This window comes from Numida meleagris, chromosome 23 (genome assembly GCF_002078875.1).
Source record: "Numida meleagris isolate 19003 breed g44 Domestic line chromosome 23, NumMel1.0, whole genome shotgun sequence".
In the NCBI taxonomy this organism is placed as follows: Eukaryota; Metazoa; Chordata; class Aves; order Galliformes; family Numididae; genus Numida; species Numida meleagris.
Window position 1 is genome coordinate 5,471,149 of NC_034431.1, and position 22,821 is coordinate 5,493,969.

General features: G+C 55.2%; 2 protein-coding genes across 13 annotated transcripts in view; one reads left to right on the top strand and one right to left on the bottom strand.

Annotated features, from left to right (window-relative positions):
* CEP164 (centrosomal protein 164) overlaps positions 1 to 11,204 on the top strand; it is a 44,329-nt gene extending 33,125 nt beyond the window's left edge. For all 12 annotated transcript variants that reach the window (XM_021375904.1, XM_021375910.1, XM_021375906.1 and 9 more), the window contains 6 exons: positions 432 to 797; positions 1,239 to 1,305; positions 1,827 to 1,934; positions 2,754 to 7,886; positions 8,732 to 8,783; positions 9,983 to 11,204. In XM_021375904.1, the coding sequence (XP_021231579.1) occupies positions 432 to 797; positions 1,239 to 1,305; positions 1,827 to 1,934; positions 2,754 to 2,853 (641 nt within the window). In that variant the 3' untranslated portion in view covers positions 2,854 to 7,886; positions 8,732 to 8,783; positions 9,983 to 11,204. The remainder of the gene's footprint in view (positions 1 to 431; positions 798 to 1,238; positions 1,306 to 1,826; positions 1,935 to 2,753; positions 7,887 to 8,731; positions 8,784 to 9,982) is intronic.
* Positions 12,615 to 22,821, bottom strand: part of DSCAML1 (DS cell adhesion molecule like 1) — a 79,493-nt gene continuing 69,286 nt past the window's right edge. The window contains exons 19-33 of the mRNA XM_021376329.1: positions 22,604 to 22,759; positions 21,411 to 21,550; positions 19,712 to 19,865; positions 19,438 to 19,555; positions 19,192 to 19,355; positions 19,011 to 19,109; positions 17,463 to 17,651; positions 16,864 to 17,151; positions 16,638 to 16,793; positions 16,489 to 16,519; positions 16,216 to 16,334; positions 15,820 to 15,972; positions 15,510 to 15,704; positions 14,983 to 15,294; positions 12,615 to 13,157 (exon numbers count right to left, since the gene is read on the bottom strand). Coding sequence (XP_021232004.1) covers positions 12,727 to 13,157; positions 14,983 to 15,294; positions 15,510 to 15,704; positions 15,820 to 15,972; positions 16,216 to 16,334; positions 16,489 to 16,519; positions 16,638 to 16,793; positions 16,864 to 17,151; positions 17,463 to 17,651; positions 19,011 to 19,109; positions 19,192 to 19,355; positions 19,438 to 19,555; positions 19,712 to 19,865; positions 21,411 to 21,550; positions 22,604 to 22,759 — 2,705 coding nt within the window. The 3' untranslated portion in view covers positions 12,615 to 12,726. The remainder of the gene's footprint in view (positions 13,158 to 14,982; positions 15,295 to 15,509; positions 15,705 to 15,819; positions 15,973 to 16,215; positions 16,335 to 16,488; positions 16,520 to 16,637; positions 16,794 to 16,863; positions 17,152 to 17,462; positions 17,652 to 19,010; positions 19,110 to 19,191; positions 19,356 to 19,437; positions 19,556 to 19,711; positions 19,866 to 21,410; positions 21,551 to 22,603; positions 22,760 to 22,821) is intronic.

Below are 22,821 nucleotides of genomic sequence, written 5' to 3' on the forward strand. Positions count from 1 at the left end.
ACTGCTCTGTATATAACATTCTGCTTGAAAAACTTATTTCCTGCCTGTAGTGGTGTATGAGAGGGATGGAGTCTGTGCATGAACTTGCCTCTTAAATCTACCCTTGTTTTTATTGTGGAGTATAAAATGTGGCTTCAGCTGTTCCTTCTCTGCTGCTACGGAGCTGTCATGCTCTTTCAGTGTCCAGGCTTCCTCCTTACATCTCTGTCAGGAGAAGTTGGTGCAGTTTCCCATGTCTGCTACTTGTGCTTTTCTATTTGCCTTCTGTTTCTTTCGAATGAATCTTTGTCTCTGGTGCTCTGTGTCTCACTGAGCAGAGGCTGATCAAACTCAGCTCACTGTGACACAGCACAAAGTGAGTCTCCTGCTAAGGAGACAGTGTCTCCCTCACCTTCCCAGTGATCCCTTTTTTCCCTTCTCTCCTCTGATAGCTGACTTGAGAACCAAGGTACAGATTGCGCTACAGGAGGACAAGATCCAGTACTTGACAAACTCTGTGCAGCACATCACGGATGAACTGAACGGGGTCCTCGGCATTCTGAGTTCTCTGAACGCCTTCCAGTCCCCGCTCTTCACTTCAACACAGGTGCCCCTGCAGGTGCCCTGTGACGGCGTTCCTCTTTCTACATACTCCTCCTTGGCAGGATTGCAGGCAGGTGCCTCTTCGAGGGCCCCCGCTGGGGTGTCTGTGCCAGACCAGTGGGCCTGGGGCACTGGGCTCAGCTCCAGTCGCTCCTTCCCGGCTGGGCAGTCAGTGGATCGCATCCTGGCAGAGAAGTGGCACAAGTACTTCCCAGGTAGGTCTCCTGTCCTTACTCCATCTCACTGTTTGCTTACAACTTCCGATTTCAGTCCTGTGCATTCTAATCAGCTCATCATGCCAATCTGTACTGCTTGTAAGAGTAGTGCTAGTAAGATCAAGAATGAGAACCTCATTCCGGGTTACTGCAGTGTATGTCCAACCATGTTATCCTGCCTCCAGAACAGTTTGGCCTCTGATATACGCACAAGAAAAGTTATTAAAGAAATGAGTGGAAAGGAATCCAGATCTTCCAGAAGGCTCCTGTGGGTTGGAGATAGGGTTCACCATCTCAGTTTCCTTAATAACAACATGGAAATCTTGGCAGATGGCTCTGCTTGTAGGGACAGTGTGTCCATAAAACAGGAAAGCAAATGCATTCAGATTTAAAGCCTGTTGATTTCTGGGGGGGGACCTGTATTTAATGTCTGTTTCCCAGGTGGGTTCCCATCGTTCAGTGGCAGTTCTGGTCCTTCAGACAACAAGCTGGGATATGTACCTGCAGGGTAAGTGTCTTTTTGAGTGTTCTTTTTTCATTGTGCTGCATCTATTTGTCTGGAATAATTTTCAGATTAGATGATTTTGTTTCTTACCTATTTGCTCTGTGAAACAAACTGCATATTAAGCAGATGAATTAGCTACCGTTGGTTACTCACTGCCACATGCCTTGAGACAGCAGCTTTATTTCAGAAGCCAGAGTTGTGCTGATAACACTCATTCCAGGAGCAGGATCCAAGGGTGCCAGCTGTCTCCAAGCAGAACTCATGCTGGCTCTGCTCTGGCAGGTGACACTGGAGGCTGCCACCTGAGCCCTTCTGATGCTTCACAGACCGGAGGAAGGGCATAGGATGGGGGGGCTGTTGCTGCTGCAGCTCTTCTTTGTGATGTGGTTGGGCAGAGCATTTAGAGCTCAGAAGAGGTTGCTTGCTAACCTTGGCTCTGTCTTTAGCTATGCTTTTTCTCATCTCTGGGATTGTTTCTGCCTAAGCCTCTTTCCCACTTCTGCTGTCTTTTTCTCTCACAACAGTGAGCAGATGCGCGTGTTCCAGAGCCATGAGTCAGACAAGATGAGTATTCAAGGAATGATTGAGACCAACAAGAAATGGCTAGAAGACTTCAAGAGGGATTCAATGGTGTATCCTTTGCCTGGGTCTGGTCTCTAATTGCACTCCAGCTTCCTGCAGCAGGTAGGAGGAAACAGCGGGAGGTGAATGAATCAGGAGCCACTGAAGGACTGAACAGCAATTTTGAAGCCTTAGCCTCTATTTTAGTGTCCAGTTCTGCAAAAAAGAATGTTGTTTAGCAGTTGAAGCACGAGTGACCTGGTTTTTCCGTTTTTAGCTGTACTTACCTGAGAGATTATCCCTCCCTTTTCCCTAGTTGTGCTGTGAAACACAATGGTTGGAGATGGTAATGTGAGAATTTTGCCTGCTGTTGTAGCCGTGCTGTTGGTGCAGTTGATGCAACTCTAGCCAGCATCAGGCAGCTTGGTGCGAGGGAGCCATGAGGTGCAGCCAAAGCTGTGTGTGACAGCTGTGGCTTGCAAGGTGAGGTGGCCACAGAGCTGTGCAGGGAGGGCCCGGACTCCCTGGTGGAGAGTTGTCCTGTCCAGCTCAATTTGAAGGTGTGTAAGTGAGTGAAATCGAATGGGAATGTTTCCAGGTTTGTGTTGTAACAGCATTATGCTGGGGCTGTAAGTATCTCCTTTGCAGTGTACACTGATATTAGCAGCAAATCCCTCAGGCCCTCTGATAGCGCATGCTGTCCTGAGCACAGTGCTCCTTTGAATTCCATAATCCCCCTTTAATTCCATTTGACTTGGATGCAGCAGGCTGAAGGCAGCACGTGTGCGTGAGGCTGGTTCCTGCCCCTCGGTACCTGCCCTGTCTCCTGGCTGTGCTCATGCCTGCTAATCCCTTGTGTAAGCCATGCTTTTCCTTCACCCAGCTGTCAGACCTCTCTTTCCAGGTGCACAGAAGCCCCCTGCCAGCAGCTCCAGCCTACTTCAGCTAGGGCTGGATGAAAACAGACAAATTAAAGTGTACCGCTACTGAAAGGTGGGACTTGATGTTTTCAGCCCTCGGCTCTGGGTACAGAACCTGGAGAGATGGTGGCTGGGGGCTGTGCAGTCTCCCTAACGATGTGGTGGGTTTTGGTGATACCCAGCCATCTCTGTCTTCGTGCTGTGCCCTTGAAATAAAGTCTCTTCGCAAGAGAGTGGAGGGAGGAGGAAGTGAACTTCCCAGGTGGATTCTTCTAATCCTGTAATGTGTCCAAATATACTTTATAGACTGTTTAATCCAGTGGTGAAATATCAGGGCTTCAATAAATCAACAGTTCTCTCATTAGTATTCTAGAAACCGTGAGACATAGCTGTGAATCACGGAGGACTTTGAGTAACTGGTCAAGGGGGAGGACATGAATCTAGCTGAGACTTTGCTAGAGGAAATGTATCAGGAAATGAGCCCACGCTGATGCCCAACAAATGCTTAATTACAGATGAGCCAAGTCATCTGGCTTCTGTGGCAAGTGCACGAGCAGGGGAGGACGGACAGCAAAATGGCTGTAGAACTGGGAAACAGCAGATTTCGACTCTGGGAGATGTTCCTCTCTTCTGGTGTGGAAACCATAGGAACAAAACCAAGGAGGGTTTTCATGGCAGATGTTGTAGGAAAGAGCTCCCTGCATCTTCCTGTTTCTGCCAGGCTGGCCAGGACTGCACGGCATAACTGTGCTATGGGAGCTCAGCTCACGTATTACAAATGTGCTGATGGCAACGCGGAGCAGGGATGGCAGGAGAGCACAGAGCGGTTTCTGCTGGTGCAGGCACGGCTAGGGAACTCAGCCTAGTGTGACTGTGAGGAGACAAAGCCCCATCTGCGTCCTTCCCTGCCCTGGGGAGGGGGATCCGGAGCTCAGCAGCTGGGGCTCTTCCCGCACAGCAGGGCTGCGTGGCAGACCTGAGCCTTGGGGCCTGGCCCCGCTGCTTGGAGCAGCTCTCCCAAGACCGCGGAGCAGGGCTGGGAGCAGGGCTGGGAGCAGGGCTGAGGGGTTGGCGTGCACTGTGCTCCCGTGGGAGCTCACACCTCAGCAGGTGGCTGTGGTTGTGGTGCTCTGGACGGGCTGCATCCAGAGCACGGCACCGTCCTGCTGCCATGCAGGGCTGCTTGAGCCTGGGGGGGGAGAAGTCAGGCCGGGCTTTCGTACTGCTAAGTGGGAAAAGCGGTATTTGGTTGTTTTATCAGTCATTCCTCCGAGCTGACTTTAAATATTTAATGCTTAAAAAAAATGCTGTACCATTTGCTATTTTGTCTGATGAGAAGTCTGCATTTCAAGGGATCCCATCTGTGAGAAATCATCTTCAAAGTCGCTCTCTCTGGAGACAGCTGATGCGGGGAGGATGGCGAAGTTGCTGTTCTTCACCCTTCAGTGCTGTTTGTGCTTCTCAGTGTGGCTAATGATGTGCAGCAGAGTAAAGCACAGCTCCCCCTCCTGCTTTGCTTCCTGGCTGTTGTGCGCTGGCACAACATTGCAGCATCTCGTGCTGCGAGGGTGCCAGGGGAATGTTTACATGCAAATAGAAATATATTTTTGATGAACATTTTAAAACTCTCAGGAAGAATGTCCGTATTTGCTTTTTTTTTCTTTTTTCTTTTTTTTTTTTTTGGCTGAACTCCTTAAAATTTTCGAAATTCCTCAGCCAGCCTTTGTCCTGGGACCTTCTGCCCTGGGTAACATCACAGCCGTGTCCTTGCTGAAGAAATCCCAGCTGGGCTGAGCAGGGAGCCCTCGTGTGACCATGGGGAATGGCAGCTGGGGCAATCCCTCCTCCGTAGGAAGGGATGGATGGAAATGCAGATTTCCTGACACCAATCTGCAGGGATTTTGCTTTTGGTTTCCCAGCTGTTGGTGGAACACGTGGCAGTAGCTCTGGTTGTTCTGGTAATAACCCTCCTGTTCTGGCTCCCTGAAGGTGGGGGAAGTTGTCAGCCTGGTGGATGCTGTGCCCAAAGCCGTGCAGCTGAGCTCAGTCTGTGTTCTGAAAAGCATATTTGGATAGTGTGGGGATAGTGTGGGGAGACGCCCGCTTTCTTAGCAATAATACATTTTGAAACGTGTTTATTCTTCCTGTTGAAACTTGCAATCACTGTATCTGGTTTTGTAAGCAAATTAAATCAACACGAGGCTGTTTTGTATGAGGTGACGTTTGTGGCTTTATTTCTCCCTGTGGAGCTATTCAGTTGTAGCCCCAGATAGCCAGCTCGTACCCACCTCTCACATCTTCCCCTCACTTGTCTCCAGGCTGCTTCATGTTTTGTCTTGTCAAGGTAATCTCTGGCAATTTTCAAGACCACTTCAGCTCACTGTAGCTTTATTACCATTATTCTATTAGGTATCTGGCCACGCTAGTAAACGCAGGGGCAGATAGATAGAAAGCTAAAAAACAAAACTACAAAAGCAATTCTTCACGGGGCTTTCAGCCAGCAGGACAGCTTTTCATGGGCTTGTATCCTGCCCTTTTCATAAAACTGTCATCCAGACTCATTACAATGGTTGCCTCCCTCCTGAGCCTCGTGTCAAGGCTGCGAGCCGGGCTGCGTGCCGGCAGAGCAAGGCTGGCCCTGCGGGAGGTGCAGGAGGGGTCCGGGTGCTCTCCTGGCTGCTTTGTCTCTGCCCTGGCTCCCTGGGGATGTGTCACCCTGTTGGGGAACGGGGCCTGGCTCTGGGGCTGCTCTTGGATAACGAGGGTTGGATTAAAAGTGGTTAACTTGCAGCTGCTGCGGAGTTCTTTGTTTTGGAGCAGCTGCAGGTTTCAGTGTTTGAGGTCCTGTGCTGCTGTGTCGCTGGATAATGTTCTCACTGGCCACCAAGGAGGGCTGGAGATGTGCTGTTCTCTGGCCATGGCTTGTTCCTTTCTCCTGCCAGAAGCCCTAGGACTCCCGCATTCTGCCCTTCCCTTTGCATGTTTGCTCCTTTGGGACTTCTTATTTCAAGGCGGTCTGGTTAAAAACTCAGCTTGTCTTGTCTCAAACACTGGAGTGAAGGCTCCAGTGCTGGGGGACTGCAGATGTGTAACAGGGACAATGACAGAAGTGATGGGGAGAGGGAATTTAGCACCTGCCCTTATTTTTCCATCTCTGACTTCGGCACAGCTGGAAATCCCAAGTTCAGATGGATGGGGATGGGAAGACTCTGGCAACTGTAATATGATTTGAGCTTCTGGTACAGCAGCAGCAAGACACAAAGACAAATGTGGCCCTAGGATGCACAAGGCACGCAGACACACGGAGGGGATGTGCTGCTGCTGTGCACAGCTGTGCTCTGCATGGAGGGGGCTGGAAGGAAGGAGTGTGGTTGCTGCTGTACGTGCTGGGGGGTGAGGGGAGCTGCTGATGCTGAAGGACAGATGAGGTGCAGGAAGAATCTGCTGGCCATGTAGAAATGGTGGCTGATAGCTAGATGCACATCCTTGAAAACAAAACACGAACCACCCCCAGACCTTGAATTACACATTGTCCTGCTTGGCCATAGCAAATGCAAAGGCTGTTTTGATGGAGCGCTGGAAGAGCTGACCCCAGCGCTTAGCCACAGACCTCAGCACACTGTTGAGCCCAGGTAACAAGCCCAATCAAGTCACTTGGTTCCCTACACGTCTTCTGAAGCAGCTGCTGTGCAAAGAGCACGGGGTGGCACTGAGAAACCCAAAGTCACATCTGAACTCTGCGTGCTTTTTGGGTGTGGGAGGCAATGCTGCCATCCTGCTGAGAGGCAGCCCAAAGCAGTGGTTTGCTGTGTGCCATGGGGCTGAGGTGTGTGAGTGTGCACAGGTCCGCACAGGTCATAAGGAAGAAGAGGATTTGCTTTTCCTGGAATGCTAGTACCGTATATGTTGGAGAAATTCAGTGATTAGAAGAGCAAGAGGACAGTGCATGATTACGGTGCCAGGATGAACACAAGCTGTAAGCTCATTAAGGAGCTTGGAGTCGGACTGCTGGAGGAGGGGACTCTTCAGACACTGCTGCTCAGAGTCCACAGTGCATCGCTGCCAGAGCTTTGGCTCCCCAGGGCGGTGGGAGCCCCTTGGAGACCATAGCCATGCTGGGGACCCTGATGACAGCGCTGTTTTTTGTGGTGAGAGCGTTTGGACAGGTGAGTCGGAGCTGGCCTGGCAGCAGGTAGCATTTAATGCTTTTTGTCTTATTTCTGGAAGTGTGGAGGTTGTTACCTTGTCAACTCTAAGCTAGTTTGAGCACGTTTGAGTTCCTGTGGCTGTAGCAAAGCAGATTTATCAGCAGCTTTGCAGGGAACTGCAAAGTGGAGGTACTTAGGCTTCCCAGACTGGTGCACTAGTGCTGCAAATGGGGGGGAATTGTGGAGCTCTTTGGGCTGGAGAGGCAGGAAAAACATCCCCTGCTTGCTGCTGGGGGCATGCGACCCTACAGCAGAACCTTGGGGCTGGGGGAAAAGGGTGGGACATGTCCTAAAGCCCCCTGAGCAGGAGGTCTGGGCCACCTGAACTTAACACAGTGCCACGTGGCATCAGCCTTATCCATGGCCTCTGCGTTTGCTTTGACAGTTTGCTTAGCTTTAGTTCTTATCTCTTACAGAGGCAGCAGACTTCGCTGCTGAGCTCTTATCTTTCCTTCCTGACCTGCTGCTTGTGACCCTGTAGTCATCTCTGATGGGCAAGCATGATGTCAGGTGGGAAGGTGATGCTGTTGGTGGGAGGAGGAGGAGAGGGCAGCAAGCATTTCTGTGGGCTGTGAGGTCCAGGCTGGCCATGTGCTGTGGGACCAGGACCTGGGCAGCTGTGAGAACACCCAGTGAGAACTGCCCATCAGCGTGGTGCCGGGATGACGAGCTGAGCATTGCCACCGTCAGCAAGGGGTGGTGACGTGCATACAGGAGCAGCTCTTCCCGTTCTCATCTGCTTCCCCCCTGTTCTTTCACCTGCTCATATCCTCTCTCCATCCAGCTCGGGACCAGCCTGTTCCAAGAGGAGCCCCTGCCGTACCTCGTGTACCAGCCCCTGCCCTGGCAGATCCAGTGCGTGACGCAGAGCCGCCGCACCAGCCGGGACAGTGATGTGAGTGCTGCCTGCCTCGTTCCGCTGCATTTAGTCAGAGAAGGCAACTGGTAGGGAGAGAGGGCTTGTTTGCTGGCCCTCGTGCAGCCCTGGGCCTTTCTCTGGCTGTGCGGTGGTAGCATGGGGCACCTGTTGTGTCCGGAGTGTGCTGCCGGGCTGCCTCGCTGGTCTCTGCTGGCATTGGGTGGCCTTTGACTGGCGGGTATGGAAAGTACGGTGCCTGGCATGCATGGAGCTGCAGCGAGGGCAGGGACTGGTGCAGAGCTCAAATAAAGAGCAGCAAACATCTGTTAACCAAACGATCTGCTTGGAACAGAAGGTTTGGGCAAGGGGGAGAGATTTGTTCTTTCCCTTGAAAGTCAGAGAATGGGGTAATTCCAGGAGGCAGGGCAAGCTGAAAAATGTAGGATGGTTTTTGTAGCCAAACTCAAGCTGTTACCTTACAGGGATGAAGATGTTCCTTAGCAGACCTGACATCCCAGGGGCTGCAGCACTGTGGTAGGGGCTGGAGCTGAGGAAACCAACCCAGCCGGTCTGGTTCCATGCTGGTTTGAAATGCACCTGTAGCGAGGCTAGGCTGTGCCAGTGTTCATCCTAAGGTCCCACAGATTGGATCTCTGATACAAAGCTCTTCTCTCTGCTTCTCCTTGGAGGACTTCTCACAAACGCAAATTAATTAATCACTGCTCTGTAGGGTTCTTTAAGGGAACAGTAAGTATTTTCAAGTTTCCCAAAGGGAATGGATAGCAGAAAGCTCAGTGGAGCCCTGTCCCGTTCAGTGCATCCCCGCTGGCTGGAAGGGACTGCTCCTGCTGACCCTGTATTTCTGTTCTCTGCCTTTCTAGAGGGGCAGGAGCTCACGTCACAACAGCATCTACTCGATTTCTGGAGATAAAGGTGAGTGTGGAGCAGGGGGGGAGGCAGTGCTGTCCAAGCAGACAGCAGCGTGTGTGTGTGTGTGTGTGTGTGTGTGTGTGTGTGTTTGATCCCTGCCTCCCTCTTCCCATGCAACCTGCCCCACTGGGACACGTGGCTTGGGCTGTCCCCCACTTTTCCTCCTCCCTGCTCTTCTAAGACTGCTAGTGCCCAGCAAATAGGATTTGTCCGCTTCTATTCTCGGTGCACCTCGTCCAGTAATCGGATGATGTCAGGTACAGCGATGCTGGGGCGGGTGCTGCTGGTCACCCCGCTGTGACAGCGTGGGGCACGCTCCTCAGTTAAACAGCTCTGGCTCACCTGGCCCCGTGTTGGGGTTTTCATTGCCCCGCGATCGGGTGAAGGACCCTGAGGCTTCCTGGGCTGGCAGTGGCACTCGTGTTGGTTCAGCAGTGGGCTGTTATTGATGGGCTCTGTCGCTGCTGAGCCTTGCCGAGCTCCTCCACCCGGTGTATTTCTCACAGAGCTGTCAGCAGCCCGCGCAGCTGGGGGCTGGGTTCTGGAAACACACAGCACTAAGTGCCCCCAGTGGCTTCCCAGCCTCTGGCATTTGATTTTTGCAGCGGGCAGGATTTACAGCTGACAATGTATCTTGTTAAGCAGGGCAGGAGGGAGCTGATTCCCAATGTGGACTTTTTTATGTATCTTTTTACTTCGCAATTTCTTTTAGGATGTGAATAAAAATGGGTTCAGGTGACATTGGTGAGTTTATACAGCAGCATCTGGCATCAGGATTTCTGATCGCTGCTCGGGGGGTGCTTAGCGGTGACACACTCGGTTAAAAGAGCACTGCTGAGTGGCTTTGATTCAGTTCCTGTTGAATTTCACAATACTTCCCTAATGCCACATTAAGCGTGGAGTGGGGAGGGCTCCCATTTATCAGCATGAGAGCTTTATTGCCGTACAGCGCCGGGCTTTTTTTCTAATCTTATTTGTGTGTGTGAAAGTAAGTGAGTATCATACGTGGTGATTAAACGTGGGGAAGCTGAGGTCTTCGGGGAGCAAAGCTGTGTAAATAGAGGGCTTAGAGCTGCCGGGGAGGCTGGGCTTTTCCCTGCCTCCTGCTTCCCTGCTCCTCTCCCTCTGCCCCTGCTTGTGCTGGCGTGCTCATGGCTTCCTGCTGTCCCTGTGCTCATGGAGCTCCTCTGCTCTCACCGTAGGCAACGTGACCCCTGACGCCAGCAGCGAGGGCAACTTCTTCAGCGATCCCTCCGAGAAGGCAGCTCTCACCATCCAGACCCACTTCAGGAGATACCAGCAGCAGAAGCAGGGGAAGAAGTAGATGCCTTGGCCGCCGTGCCCTGATCCATCCCTCCATTTGTGCATTGTGTTCCCCAGCGAGATTTGTGGCCGTGGTGACTGTGACCCCGCTCCCTGTTACCCAGCTCTTGGTGTGTGTAGCTCGTCTGCTGGTCGGTGAGATCTCCTTCCTGGTGGCTCCTTCCCCGGACAGCACTGCCTTGAGGACCGAGGTGCAACCACAGGGCTCCTGGTGGGAGCCTGGCACCCACGTGGCAGAGCTGGCACTTGCCAGCCCTCTCCTTGGTGGAAGCACAGTGCTAAGAACTGCAAGCCTGGGGTGGGGGGAACAGGGCACACAGCTAAGAGCAGTTGGCAGCAGTGAAGCATCCAGGTGGGGCTGGTTCTCATCAGCTTCAGCCCTCCTCCGTGCCTGTTTTGTGGCTGGAGCTGAGGCAGAGCAGCCACCTCTCTTTCCCCTGCTCTTGGACCTGAACAGGCATGTCCCCCAGGCTGTGTGCTGCAGGAGGTGGGGGAGCAGGAGGTATGCTGCGTGCCATGAGCTGGTTGTCTCTTTTCTTGGGGAGCGTTGTGGGTCCTGGCTTCAGAGCAAGGCTGGGGGTGAGACTGTGTTGGGGCTGCTCCTTCCTGAGGCAGCCCCCTGCTGTCAGCCTGCTGTCTTGCCCTGTCTCTTGTTGCAGAATATTGCAGACCACAGCTGGTGAGGAGATCCAGGTGCTATGGCACAAGTGGAAGGAGCAGGAGGTGGACAGAGGAGATGCTGACCGTGAGCAGTGATGCTCTGACCGCTGGCGTGTGTTCTCAGCTGCTGGGTCTGATGCTGGATTTTCTGTGCAGAGCTGCTGGTGTTGAGTCCTTCACCTCCTGCCTCATTGCTGTGCAAAGCAGTGAGCTCTGGGGCGTCCTGGGGAGGGTCTGCAGCCGTGGCAAAGTGCAGCGGGGTCACAGGGAGTGGAAGGAGTGCAGGAGCCACGTGCTTGCCAAGCGCCGGGAATTTGGCCTCTGTTAATGAATGCAAAGCCACAGTCTGGAACTGCTGGGGAAGGTGAGGTGGAGCATTCTTGCTAGGATGTAGAAGGAAATCTGTACTAGCCGATTATAATAAAGACTTCTTAATCTGTTGTTCTTTTTATCTTGCTAATCCACTTACTCTCACAGCTGAGAACACACTTGCCTTTTCTTGCCTCTTCTATTTCAAGTCTGGGATTGACATTTCGGAGCTGCTGCACGGTTGCCTTGCTGTGACATGGCTCTGGGATGGGCTCTTGGCTCCATGCAAGCTCTGTACAGGGTTTGATGTCTAAAACGCACTTGAACTGTTTTTGCTATCTTAGAAACACGCTAGGAAAAGGCTAGTTTGCATTTCCGTGCTTTCCACTGATTTTGGGGAGAGTCGGATGGGGCAGGACTGGTGTCACTTGACAGATGCTGTAAGACAGACCCGATATGGGGATGAGCTGAGGGCAGAGCTGCAGCAGCTGCGCTGTGCATCCATGGGAGCAGCTGTGCTGGGTTGCTGGTGCCTGGTCAGTGCATGTCTCCCAGCCTGGCTGCCTCCTTCCTCTTGTCCCTTGATGTCTGCTTAGCTTACAGCAAGCCACATACACTATTTCAGGTCCTAAGAGGTCCTGTTGGAGCTGCATAACATGATCTTCAGCATTAAGTTGCCTTGCTCTGTGTACAAACGCTGTATGAAATCCATGTCCTCCTTCCATGCAAGCTGGAAAACTGCCCTGGCTTTATTGTCTCCAGCCACCTGTTAAAAGCGAGGGAGAAAAGTCACATAGAAGTAGATGCCATTCGCAACAGAGCGTGGGATTTGTGTGTTAAGGACGTGCGCTCCTGTCTGCCCCCCGTGCTCCTCGGCACAGGGTGGTCACCAAAACTGATGAAAACAGAAGAAATTGTCATGACAGCTCATTTTCTGAGTCCCCCCCTCCATAAAACAGGCTGCTGCCCGGGCAGCTTCCAGCCTCAGTGGGTTTAAAGCGTTGTATGACTCCAACAACCAGCTGGCAAAGAGGGATGTGCTGAGCAGAAGCATCTACTGGAGGTAATAAGGGGTGAATGAGAACCCAATGCCAAGAGCACTGGCCTCAGCTGTGGCTGCTGCTGCCCTCCCCCCCCGGCCCAGCCCCCGTGCTCAGCCACCGCAGAACACCCGGATATAAACATAACCTTTATTGCACACAGCGCTGGTTTTTTTTTCATAGAAAAAGGTATTAACACATAAGCATTTGCAAATTGAAGCAACTCCTGCTGTTTTCAGAACAGTAAAATAGCATGCAATGTCTTGGAGACGTTCCTTTGTCAAAACCACCGACGAGATCAGGGGGGAAAACCAAAAAAAAAAAAAAGTCGCCGAGTCTTTCCTTGTGCCCCTCTCAAAATGATGTGAAATATATATATATATGTTTACATATATATTTTTTTTCTTTTAATCTGTAACATCAAATTCTTTGTGCCCTGGTTTATTTTTTTCGTTTTTTTTTTTTTTTTCATTTTTTGTGGGTTTTTTTTGTTTTGTTTTTTTTTTCCCATCCGGAGAAGAAGAAAATAGTTTCATTTATACAAAAGAGTTCCTTATGTACAGGTCCGTGACTTAAATAGAAATAGGGGCGGGCGGGGGCTGAGTCCACGGTGCCTACACCAGCGTGTAGGACTTGGAGTAGGCGCCGGCCCCCTGCTTCTGCGCCCTGCCCGCGCCCGACGTGCTCATCTCCAGCAGCGAGTCCCGCGAGCCCCCCACCTTGGAGTGCGTGGCGGGGGTGGTGGTGGCGGTGGGCTCGGCGGGGGCGGCGGGCGCTGGGGCGGGCGCCGGCGCGGTGCTGGCCGCGGCGGTGGGCATGGGTAGAGTCCTTTGAGGTAAGGTGGTGGTGGAGGAGGAGGGGGGTGGGAGGCCTGGGGGCTTGGCGGCGGGGTCCAGCGTCAGGTGCCGGGCGGGGGGGTGGTAGCCACGGGCCAGGCTGCGGATGGAGGCTTCACGGGGAGGCACCACCGGGCACGGCTCGTGGGAGTCTGGCTTGCGGAAGAAGGCGTCCGACTTGACGTACAGCGGGAGGTTGCAGTAGTCGCCTGCGGGAGGGGAGAGTGGGGCGTGAGGATGAGGAGCATCGCGCCCCGGTGCTGCGCGCGGTGACGGAGCTGAGCTCCACTGCCAGATCGCACTGCAGTGCCCCACTGGGGTCGTGCTACGGTGGATTTCTGCTTTGTATCTGTGGTGTACGTCATGTGCCGCACCTGTTGTATTGCAGGTTTGAGTTGGAAGGGACCCTCCAAGGCCGCCTGGTGCCACTCCCTGCAGTGCACAGGGACACCCACAGCTCCATCAGTGCTCACAGCCCCGTCCAGCCTGACCTTGGCTGTCTGCAGGGACGGGGCACCACCGCCTCTCTGGGCAACCTGTGCCAGTGCCTCACCGCCCTTAGTGCCAAACCTTCTTCCTTATCTCCAGTCTGAATCTCCCCTCTTTCAGTCTGAAGCCATTTCCCCTCATCCTATCACAACAGAGCTGCTACAGAGTCTGTCCCCTTCCTTCTCACAGCCCCTTGAGGTACTTTCCTTAGACAATTTCAATGCAGCCATTCATTTTATAAAAGGTATTGTAAACAACAAATATAGCAATAGCAATGCTACATGACAATGAATAATGCAATGACTGCACTGAGAACATTTGACGCATTATCACGGTGTTCTGTGCTGTTTCTGAGGGTGGTGGCACAGCTGCTTTCTCCCTCCAATTTTGGCACTGAGGAGAGCAATGGAGAGGGACCGAGGTGGCAGCGTGCCTCGTGGTCTTTGTGTCTGTGATTATCAAGCACCATGGCTCTTTCTTTCTCTACATCTCTGACTGCTGGAAACATCTGCCCACAGATGTGCAACGTCTGCAAGACAGGACACCCCAAAAAGAGTACGGGTGTGCAACAGCTGGAAACAGCTGGCCACATCTGTAGCAGCAGACCCCCCCAAAGGAACAGATGCACATCTGGAAGAGCTGAGCCATTGGGAAAGGTGCGAAACATGTGGCAACATCTGGAAGCATCTGGAAGAGTGTGCCATTAGGAGCAGGGGTGGAACATCTGGCCACATCTGGAATGGTGGGCCCACATCTAGAACAGATGTGCAAGAGTGGGTGAACAGCTGGCAACATCTGGAACAGATGTGACAGCTGGAAGCATCTGACCACATCTGGAACAGCTGGCCACCATTCACTGGATCTATTAGAACCTGACCCAATCTCGTAGATTCTGCCAGATTCTGATAATCTACGATAGGTTACAGAAAATTCCTTCTGAAATGTACGGGAATTTGGAAGACTCTGGAACTATAATTGCACTCTATTGAGCTATTAGATTTCAAGAGATTCTTTCAGATTCTGTCAGACTCTAATACACTTTTTCATGATCTGACAAGTCACTTAAACCCTACTACTACCTGTCAGAATCTCTTTAAATTGAATAGAATTGGTCAGCATCTATTTTATTGCCATGCTCTCGAATCTATTGGAATAGTTTTTAATAGTTTTCTAGAATTGATTAAAATGCAGCAGGTTCTGGGGAATCCTGACATCACATTAGATTCTGTCTCAAACTCTAAACATTGTGTCAGAATCTCTTACAACCTCCTGGCATGCATCAGCCTCTGACAGATCGTATCAACATCTATTAGGTTCTGACACAGCCCAACAGCTTCTGACACGTGCATGTTATGATACGTGTACCATTTGTGTTTTAATACAAACAAGCATGCAAAAAGCATGACACTGAAATACGGCCACTGGGCAGAGAGGGGCAAAGGGAGCATGAAAAGGCTTCTCCTCTCGCTTCCCCTTGCAGGAAGCACCTAGCCCTGCCTCTACGCCTACGTTTGGCTGCAACACACAGCCCAGCCCCCAACTTACTCTTGCTGGCGCGGTGCGGGATGGGCACGGCCACGCTCTTGCCACGCTCGCTGTCCTGGGGCTTGGGTGGGGATGCGGTGAAGCGGCAGATGCCGGGCTCCGAGGGGGTGCTCATGGAGGTCATGCTGTCGGCATTGTCCGTGGTGCCCGTGGTCATCTGGTCCGAGGAGCTGTCGGAGATGAAGCACTCGGTGATCTCGAACTTGGCGTGTTGCAGCTGCTCCTCCAGCTTGGCGTGCTCGTAGGCGCGCGCCAGCTCCTCATAGGTGGACGAGGCGCTCTCCGTTGACACCATGCTGTTCCGGCCCTTGTCTGCGGAGGGAGAGGGCATCTGGTCCTCACCCATCCCTATTCCACGGCTGGGAATGCCATTCCCACCTTCCCCTTGCGGGACTGCCCATGCATCCCCAGCACAGGGGCTCAAGAGCCACCAAGGACCCCAAGCAGCCAGGCCGTCCCCCAGTCTTTCCACCACCCAGCACTCCTCCTCTTGGGTTGAGCCCATGAGCACTGTCCCCGCCATGTACCTGTGTCCTGCGAGAGGCTGGCGCTGTAGCTGTCACTCTCGGTGACGGTGATGCCATGCTGGGAGCCCACTGTCCGCCAGTCCGAGGTCAGGGTGCGCGCCGGGGTGGACGCCTGGCACTTGGTGAGGGTCCATTGGCTGGAGTAGCGGTTGCGGGTGCTGTGCGCGGACTTCACGCTCTTCCTTGACACGGGGTCTAGGGCACAGCGGAGACAGGGTCATGCAGGCTCAATCCCAGAATCACCTCTTTACCCACTGGGGGAGATGCCCTGTGGCCCACTCGCCCCCAGCACACCCAGCCCAGCACTCACTGGTGCCGGGACGTATGTCCGACATATCGATGAGCGGCCCCGTGTTCTGGATCAGGGCGGGGTGATGCAGCGAGACGCCCGTGCAGAAGCTCTGGGGGTTCACAGCTTGGCTGAACTCAGTGTCCGTCACCGGGATGGTGGCTTTGTCATCTCCTATGGGGAGCAGCTGCAGCTCAGAGCTCTTTCCATAGCAAAGTGTAGTTGCCTGCTAGTCTCTGTCCAGCTCACCCACCACGTCCCCTGGCATCTCCTGCCCCTCTGTGCCCCAGATCAACCCTGGGGTGGGGATGGGGTGGGACAGGAAAACCCCAAAGCCAGAGCACCCCTCTGCCCCAGTTGGAAGGGGCCAGCCTGGGGACACTGTGCCCACCCCTGCGGTCCCCACGCTGTGCTTACCCAGCTGCTTGATGCCCTCCTTGTCCTCGATGAGAAGCTGCACGCGGGGGATGTCGATGTGCAGGCGGGGGCCCTGCGGGGGCCCCTTCACCGGCGTGTCAAAGCTGCGGTTATTCTTGCTGTGAGGTAAGAGGGGACGCACACCCGGCGATTACTGGGGAGAGCCCCTGCGGCTCGAGCCTGGCACAGGCTGGGGCTCCCTGCGCGCCGGCCATGGGCTCAGCAACCCCCGGCCCCCCAGTCCCTGTGCCAGGAGCTCACCCCGGGACCCACCTGATCAGCATCTCTGCTAAGCTCTTGGCATCTGTACATTAAAAGAGAGGAAAAGAGGATGGGAGCTTTTTGAGCCTTAGGGCATCACTGTGGTACATTACGCATGGTTTGGGGACCCCATCCCGTGCACAGTACCCAGCCCCTCTCACCTCGCAGCCGTTTCAGCCGCTTCTCCTTCCTCTTCTTGCGGATGATGAAGAGTAGGGCCACTCCCAGCGTGGCCAGGATGATGGGGCAGGCAATGGTGAACAGCTTCTTCACGTCGTCCCCTTCCCCTTGCGCAGACTTGATGGGCGGGATGGTGCCTGCAGACAAGGCGTGCGCTCAGAGCTCTGGCCCCCCAGGGCACAGCACAGCCCCCCATCCCCCACTCACTGCCATCATAGTCCAACGTGGCAAACTGCGTGCTCTCATTGCCGCAGCCCGCGCTGTTGCAGGCCTTCATGCGCAGCTCGTACCAGGTGGCCTCGCGCAGCTCGGTCAGGAAGACCTCTCCGGAGCTGTTGGTGCGCAGGCTCTGCCAGCCCCAGTTGCCCTTGGGGCGGTATTCCAGCACGATGGCGGTGATGGGGCAGCCTCCGCTGCTCCAGCCCTGCAGGTTGAGCCTGGCATGCGTGGAGTTGATGTGGGTGAAGAGGTGCTGGTCCTTGCTGAAGGAGGGCTCTGCGGGACGGGAGCCATCAGCGTCAGAGCGCGGAGCTGAGGACGGGGTGTCCCCATCCCAATGCACCCCATCCCTGGGTTTTTACACCAAGGAGCAGTGTGGGAAGTAAGAGTGCGGCAGGCAAACCCAGAGCACGTGAGGAGCCCCCGAGACAAAGCACGTGTAGCTCTTTGGGCTGTGCACGATGATGTATGATGGCAGAGGTTCTGGGGCAGAAATACATCAGCTGCAGCGGTGGTGACTGCAGCGGTGCCGGGTTTGCTTGCCACCAGCCCAGCAGCGTTCAGTGCAGCCCTCCTGCCTGGCTCACCTCTGCCGTGGGTCTTGGCCTCGATGATCTCACTGATGCGCCCGGCCCCCACGCTGTTCTTGGCCGCCAGCTTCACCTTGTACCAGGTGCCGCACTTGAGGCTCTCCAGCTTGAAGGAGCGCTCGGAAGAGCTGATGAAGACGTCCTTCCACTCCTCGCTGTTGTCCACCGAGTACTGCAGCACGAAGCCTACGGGTTGAAGGAGGAGGGGGTCTGCGGGCATGACCACCACCGAGCCCCCCCGGGGTGCCATCCCCATTGCAGCATGGCCTGGCAGCAGGCAGCCCTCTGCCTGCACTGAGCAGCTCTGTGCTCCGTGCCCGCCTCCACCGCCAATTACTGCGGTTGTGCACGGGAGCGCGGGGAGAGCAGAACGTGATTGATTGGTGCGAGCCTATAAAGGGAAAGCCAGAATTAACTAGCTCCCTTGGGAAGCCGCTCGGAAGTTGCTTCTGTCATTGAACGCCGCCTCCTTTCCCATGATTAAGAGTATTAGGAAGCACACTGTGTCCTGGATGAGCAAACCTGTTACGCTGCCGGCAGCCAGATGCCGGAGCAGGGCACTCCGGGCTTCCCCACAGAGGGGCACAGCACTCAGGACACAGTGCCATGGTGCCCAGCGCAGCACGGAGGTGCTTGCCTAATGCTGAGCATGTTTCTGACACCGGCATGGGGCCATTCATGGAGCCCATCACCATGGGGCTGCCCGCACCCACTGCTGCTCTGCCTGTGCCAGGCACCTCCTGGCCATGGAGACAGAGCACAGCTGCCCTGCAGTGTGTGCACAACAGCCCCGTTGCTGTGGGAACCACCACTTTGACTGTTTTGACCTTTTTGGCGATGCAAAATCCTCGCTTACTTCCCCGTCTCATCGCCAGATTTGGCTGTTTTCACATTTCCCTTTGCCAGTCCTCAAGCGAAGACAGCGGGTGTTCTGCTGCTGCGTGTGCGCCAGGAGCCAAACAGAGCGCTGCTCCGTGCACCGCTGCCTCCACCACCCCACGATGGGAGCACGGAGCACCTCAGCTGCCCCATTCCCATCCCCGTGCTCACCCAGCACCCCGCTGCCTGCCACCCGGCATTCATTTATTTAGTACATGCAGCATGTTTTTAATATTTCTAATCCAATTATAACCAAATTTATCAACAGAGTCCACTGGAGTGAAAGGCTGCTGGCTGGGGAGATTTGCTTGTAATTACTTTCATGCTTTTAATTAATTGTAAGCGAGGTCTCCTTCCCCTCTCCCCGCTCCCCCCTCCGCGCGCAGCTGTTTCCACGTATAATTCATCAGATGAATCAGAGCAGAAAGGAGGCTCTGGGAGGCAGGGGTGGTCCCGCAGCCCTCCTGCAGCCCACAGACACCGGGGATGAGCCCAGCAGAGCACCGGCACTGGAGCCACCAGCACCTGCGCAATTAACGGTGTGCCCTTTGTTAGCTGCCTCACTCCCTGCATCCTGCTGAAAAAGGCGCTCACAAGAGCAGCATCCCTCCCTCCTGCAAGCGTTAACCTTATTTTGGAGCACGTGGGGCCGCTCTGGGGATGTACCTCGGATGGAGCTGCCCCCGTTGTCCCCAGGAATCCATGCCAGCGTGATGGAGGAGGCCGAGGTCTTGGACACCGTCAGGCGGGGCTGGTCCGGGGGCACTGCGGAGGAGCGCAAACACCCGTGAGCACCGTGCACACACCAACCCCACAGCGCGCACCGTGTCCCAGCAGCACCCCGCACCTTGCACCAGCAGGTTGATGATGATGGTGTCGAAGCCCCAGGTGTTTGTGGCAGTGCAGGTGTAGTAGCCGGAGTCCTCTGCCTTCACCGAGCGCAGCACCAGCGTGCCATTGGCCTGGATCAGGCGGTGCCCGTCCACCGTCACCGGGATGGCAGAGTCCTCACTGCCAGGGGGGGACAGCGCACGTCAGCCCCGTGTGACTGCAGCCAGCAGCCATCCCTGTCCCACGGTACAGCGCCCAGTACCTGTCCTTGGTCCACTTGATGGCAGGGACCGGCTCCCCAACCGAGTTGCAGGGCAGCCTCACGTCCTTCATCCACGGGGTGGTGACGGTGCCTCCGAAGGAGATGATCTTGGCCGGAGCTGGGGAGCAAGGAGGAGGTCAGCCTCGCTGCTGGTACCCATTGCTGAGCCCCAGAGCACTGACAAGAGCAGCCAGGCTGAGATGCACTGAGCACGTTGGCTTTGCACGCAGCCAACCCTCTGCGTCCCACAGGGGCCTCCACGCTTCCCCCATACCTTTCCCAGCAGGCTCGATGGTGACTTTCTCACTGATGTTGCCACGGCCCGCAGAGGTGACAGCAGCCACCCAGAGCATGTACTGCTGCCCGCGGTTCAGGTGTGCGATGCGGTAGAAGAGCTGGTCGGGGCTGGTCTCGTACTCACTGGGGGCCTGCAGAGGGGGAGGCAGAAGGCATGGCTGTTAGAGCCTCACCCACACAGCCCTCATCTCGGGCACACAGACACTGAGAGCACAGCATTAGCATGAGCAAAACAGCCTGAGCTGGGAAAAATCATCCTTGGGCCATCTGCCTGCATCCAGGCATCCCCACCAGCATGGTACCCAGGGCATCACCACCCGCCAGCATCCCTGCCAACACGGTACCCAGGGCATGGCCACCACCCAGCATCTCCACTGCCCTGGTACCCAGAGCATCACCATCACTCCCAGACCCAAGGTATCCCCTAGGCCAGCTGGCTCGAGCCCCTCTCCCATCACTTGGCAGAGGGCAGAGGGGGCCGCATTGCCCCATTGCCCCATCACCCCACCCAGCTCTCCAGCAGCACACCTCCCCGAGCTGCTGTGGGTTCACTCCCCAGCAGCAGCTCATCTCTGCTCGGTGTTTCTTAATGCCGGTGTAAGCCGGCTGGTGTCGTAATTTCTCCAGGGAGCCCAGGCCAGTGTGCGAGGAACAGATGGCAGCGACGGCATGATTTGTTCCAGGGAAATGACGCTTCCCGGCCACCCTGGGCTGCAGTGGGGCACAGGGCAGGCCCTAGCTGGGCAGCCAAGCCCCTCTGATGGGGACAGCAGTGAGGGGTCCCCAAAGTCCTGCAGGATCTCCAGCACTGCCCACAGATGTCCCAGCCCCATGGGGTCCCTGCGGTGCGCTCTGGCTGCCAGCCCCAGGGTGCAGGCACACAATCCCTCTGCCTGTGTGCCATGCGTCGGGGCCACATCTCCTGCATGCCACGGCAGGGAGAGCCACCCTCGAGCGCTTCCCCACTGCCCTAACCCTGCTGGCATGAGACAGGGACATGGAGATGCCATCACAAGAGATGGACGTGTTACTTCAGTGTGCACACACAGGGCCACGCGCGGGCATCTGCATGTTCATCATCTCCAAACATGCACCCTAGTGGGGCCCGCAGATGTGAACGTACCCCACAAGCAGACACCTATATGAATATTGCATGGTATACATAATTTTTTTTAACCAAATGACAGTTTTGACAAGATGCCAGGAAAACAATATCGGATCCCAGCGGTTTTACCAGTTGCTTTGATGAAAAGATTATGTTGCCCTGGAAACCAGAGGCTCAGATAGTGAAATGAGTTTGAGAAGGAGCTTTTGATAAGCACCAGTCTGCAGACCTCCCATCAACCTCTCCCTTGCCAAGGAGGGATGGGACCAGGTTGAATTTCTGTTTCATTTTTGGTTGGCTGTTTGCATGTGTCCCGTTCTGGAGTGAGTGCTGAGATGGGGGAACACTGGAGGGAAGCAGCAGGTGGGTGGTGGGACTCACAGATCTTTCCAGGGTGCCCTTGACAACCCTGCACTGTCACAGGCTGGATGCACGGCACCACCTGCATCATCCTCTTGGCAGCACCCAAAGCAGGTTCCTGTAACCCTATTCCTGCCTCCATCCAGATGCCCCATAGCTCTCCCACACCCCAGTGCCCATGCTGAGCCCATCCCCATCGCCATGCCCTTACCGGCTGCCCCGAGCCGGGGCTGGAGCAGAAGATGGTGTACTTGCGGATGATGCCATTGGGCTTTGCTGGGGGCAGCCAGGACACCACCACGCTGCTGGCTGAGGATGGCACAGCCTTGATGCCAGCTGGAGGACCTGGAACTGAAGGAGCAAGTGTGTGATGGCACTGGTGACACGGGAGGAACCCGGGGGCCCCTCGCATCCCCTGGCGCATGGCTGTGGCCACTTCCATGGGTAGCCCGCACCCCTGCCCACGTGGAGGCAGGAGGGTCAATTGCAGTGCTGGTTTAGAAACGGTGATTGGCGTTGAGTGGCCATCGCCTTAATCCACTCACTGCCCGCTGGCTTAGCCCTGCCCTGCCCAGCTGTGTGCTGAGCAGCTGCCGCTTCCCAGGGCCACACCGGGCAGGAGCCGCTCTGCTACGGAGATAATGGCATTAAAGTAGGGCAGGCAGGGTGTAAATATTTAAATATCTGCACTTAAGGAAAAGAAAAAAAAAATAGAAAGGGAAATGCCCTGTGTGCTGGGGCTTCCCTGCACACTGCAGCTGCCCCCATACGTGCGCCCGGCCCCGCTGCTTGCTGGCCCTTTGGCGCTTCGTGCCTGGATTACCGCGTGCCTATCGGCCTAATCAGCCCAAGAACATATGTCTGCCAAAGGACCTCTGACAGATTGCAGCCCGCAGTGCTCCAGAGCTACAGGGAGGGCCCTGGCAGCGTGTCCGACCCACAAACCGATTGCCTGCGGAGCTGGGGTGCATGCACACTAGCCCCAGTGGCTGCAAGCAAGGAGTGCTGCAAAGGGAGGAGCTGCAGAGGGCGGACGGGGCTGGGGGCAATGGTAGCAGTGCACGGGCTGTGCTTTGGGCTCAGCCTTTTTGCAAACCCAGCAAGGAGAAAAGGATGGAGAAGCCCTGCCCGCCTCCTCCAGGGGCTGCAAAGCTTTCCTCATTATTCCTTGCCAATGGCTCTTACTCGACACTCCATGTTCTTATGTCTAATTAACACATGCGACTGTGATTTATCAGCCAGGGAAGAGGGAGGCACACGTGTGCCCACTTGCAGCGTACAGGAGCCGCCAGCTGTGCCAGGATCTGCATGGAACCACACCACCCTGCGTCCCCCCACACCTCCCTGGCTGCCATCCCATCGCCAGGACCGTGGGGACAAAGGGGTTGGGGCAGTGCCACTCACTGTCCTCCTTGGTCTGGATGTAGAGCACGCTGCTGCGGACGCCGTCGCCAGCCTGTGTGTAGGCCAGCACCTGCACGCTGTAGTTGGTGAACTTCTCCATGCCCCGCAGCTCCACTCGCTCTCGCGTGGTCGTGATGTTCTGCATCTCACCCCACTCTGTGGGGACATGGGCCATCAGCTCTGCAGTAGCCCCAACGCGTACCCCATGCCCCGGGCAT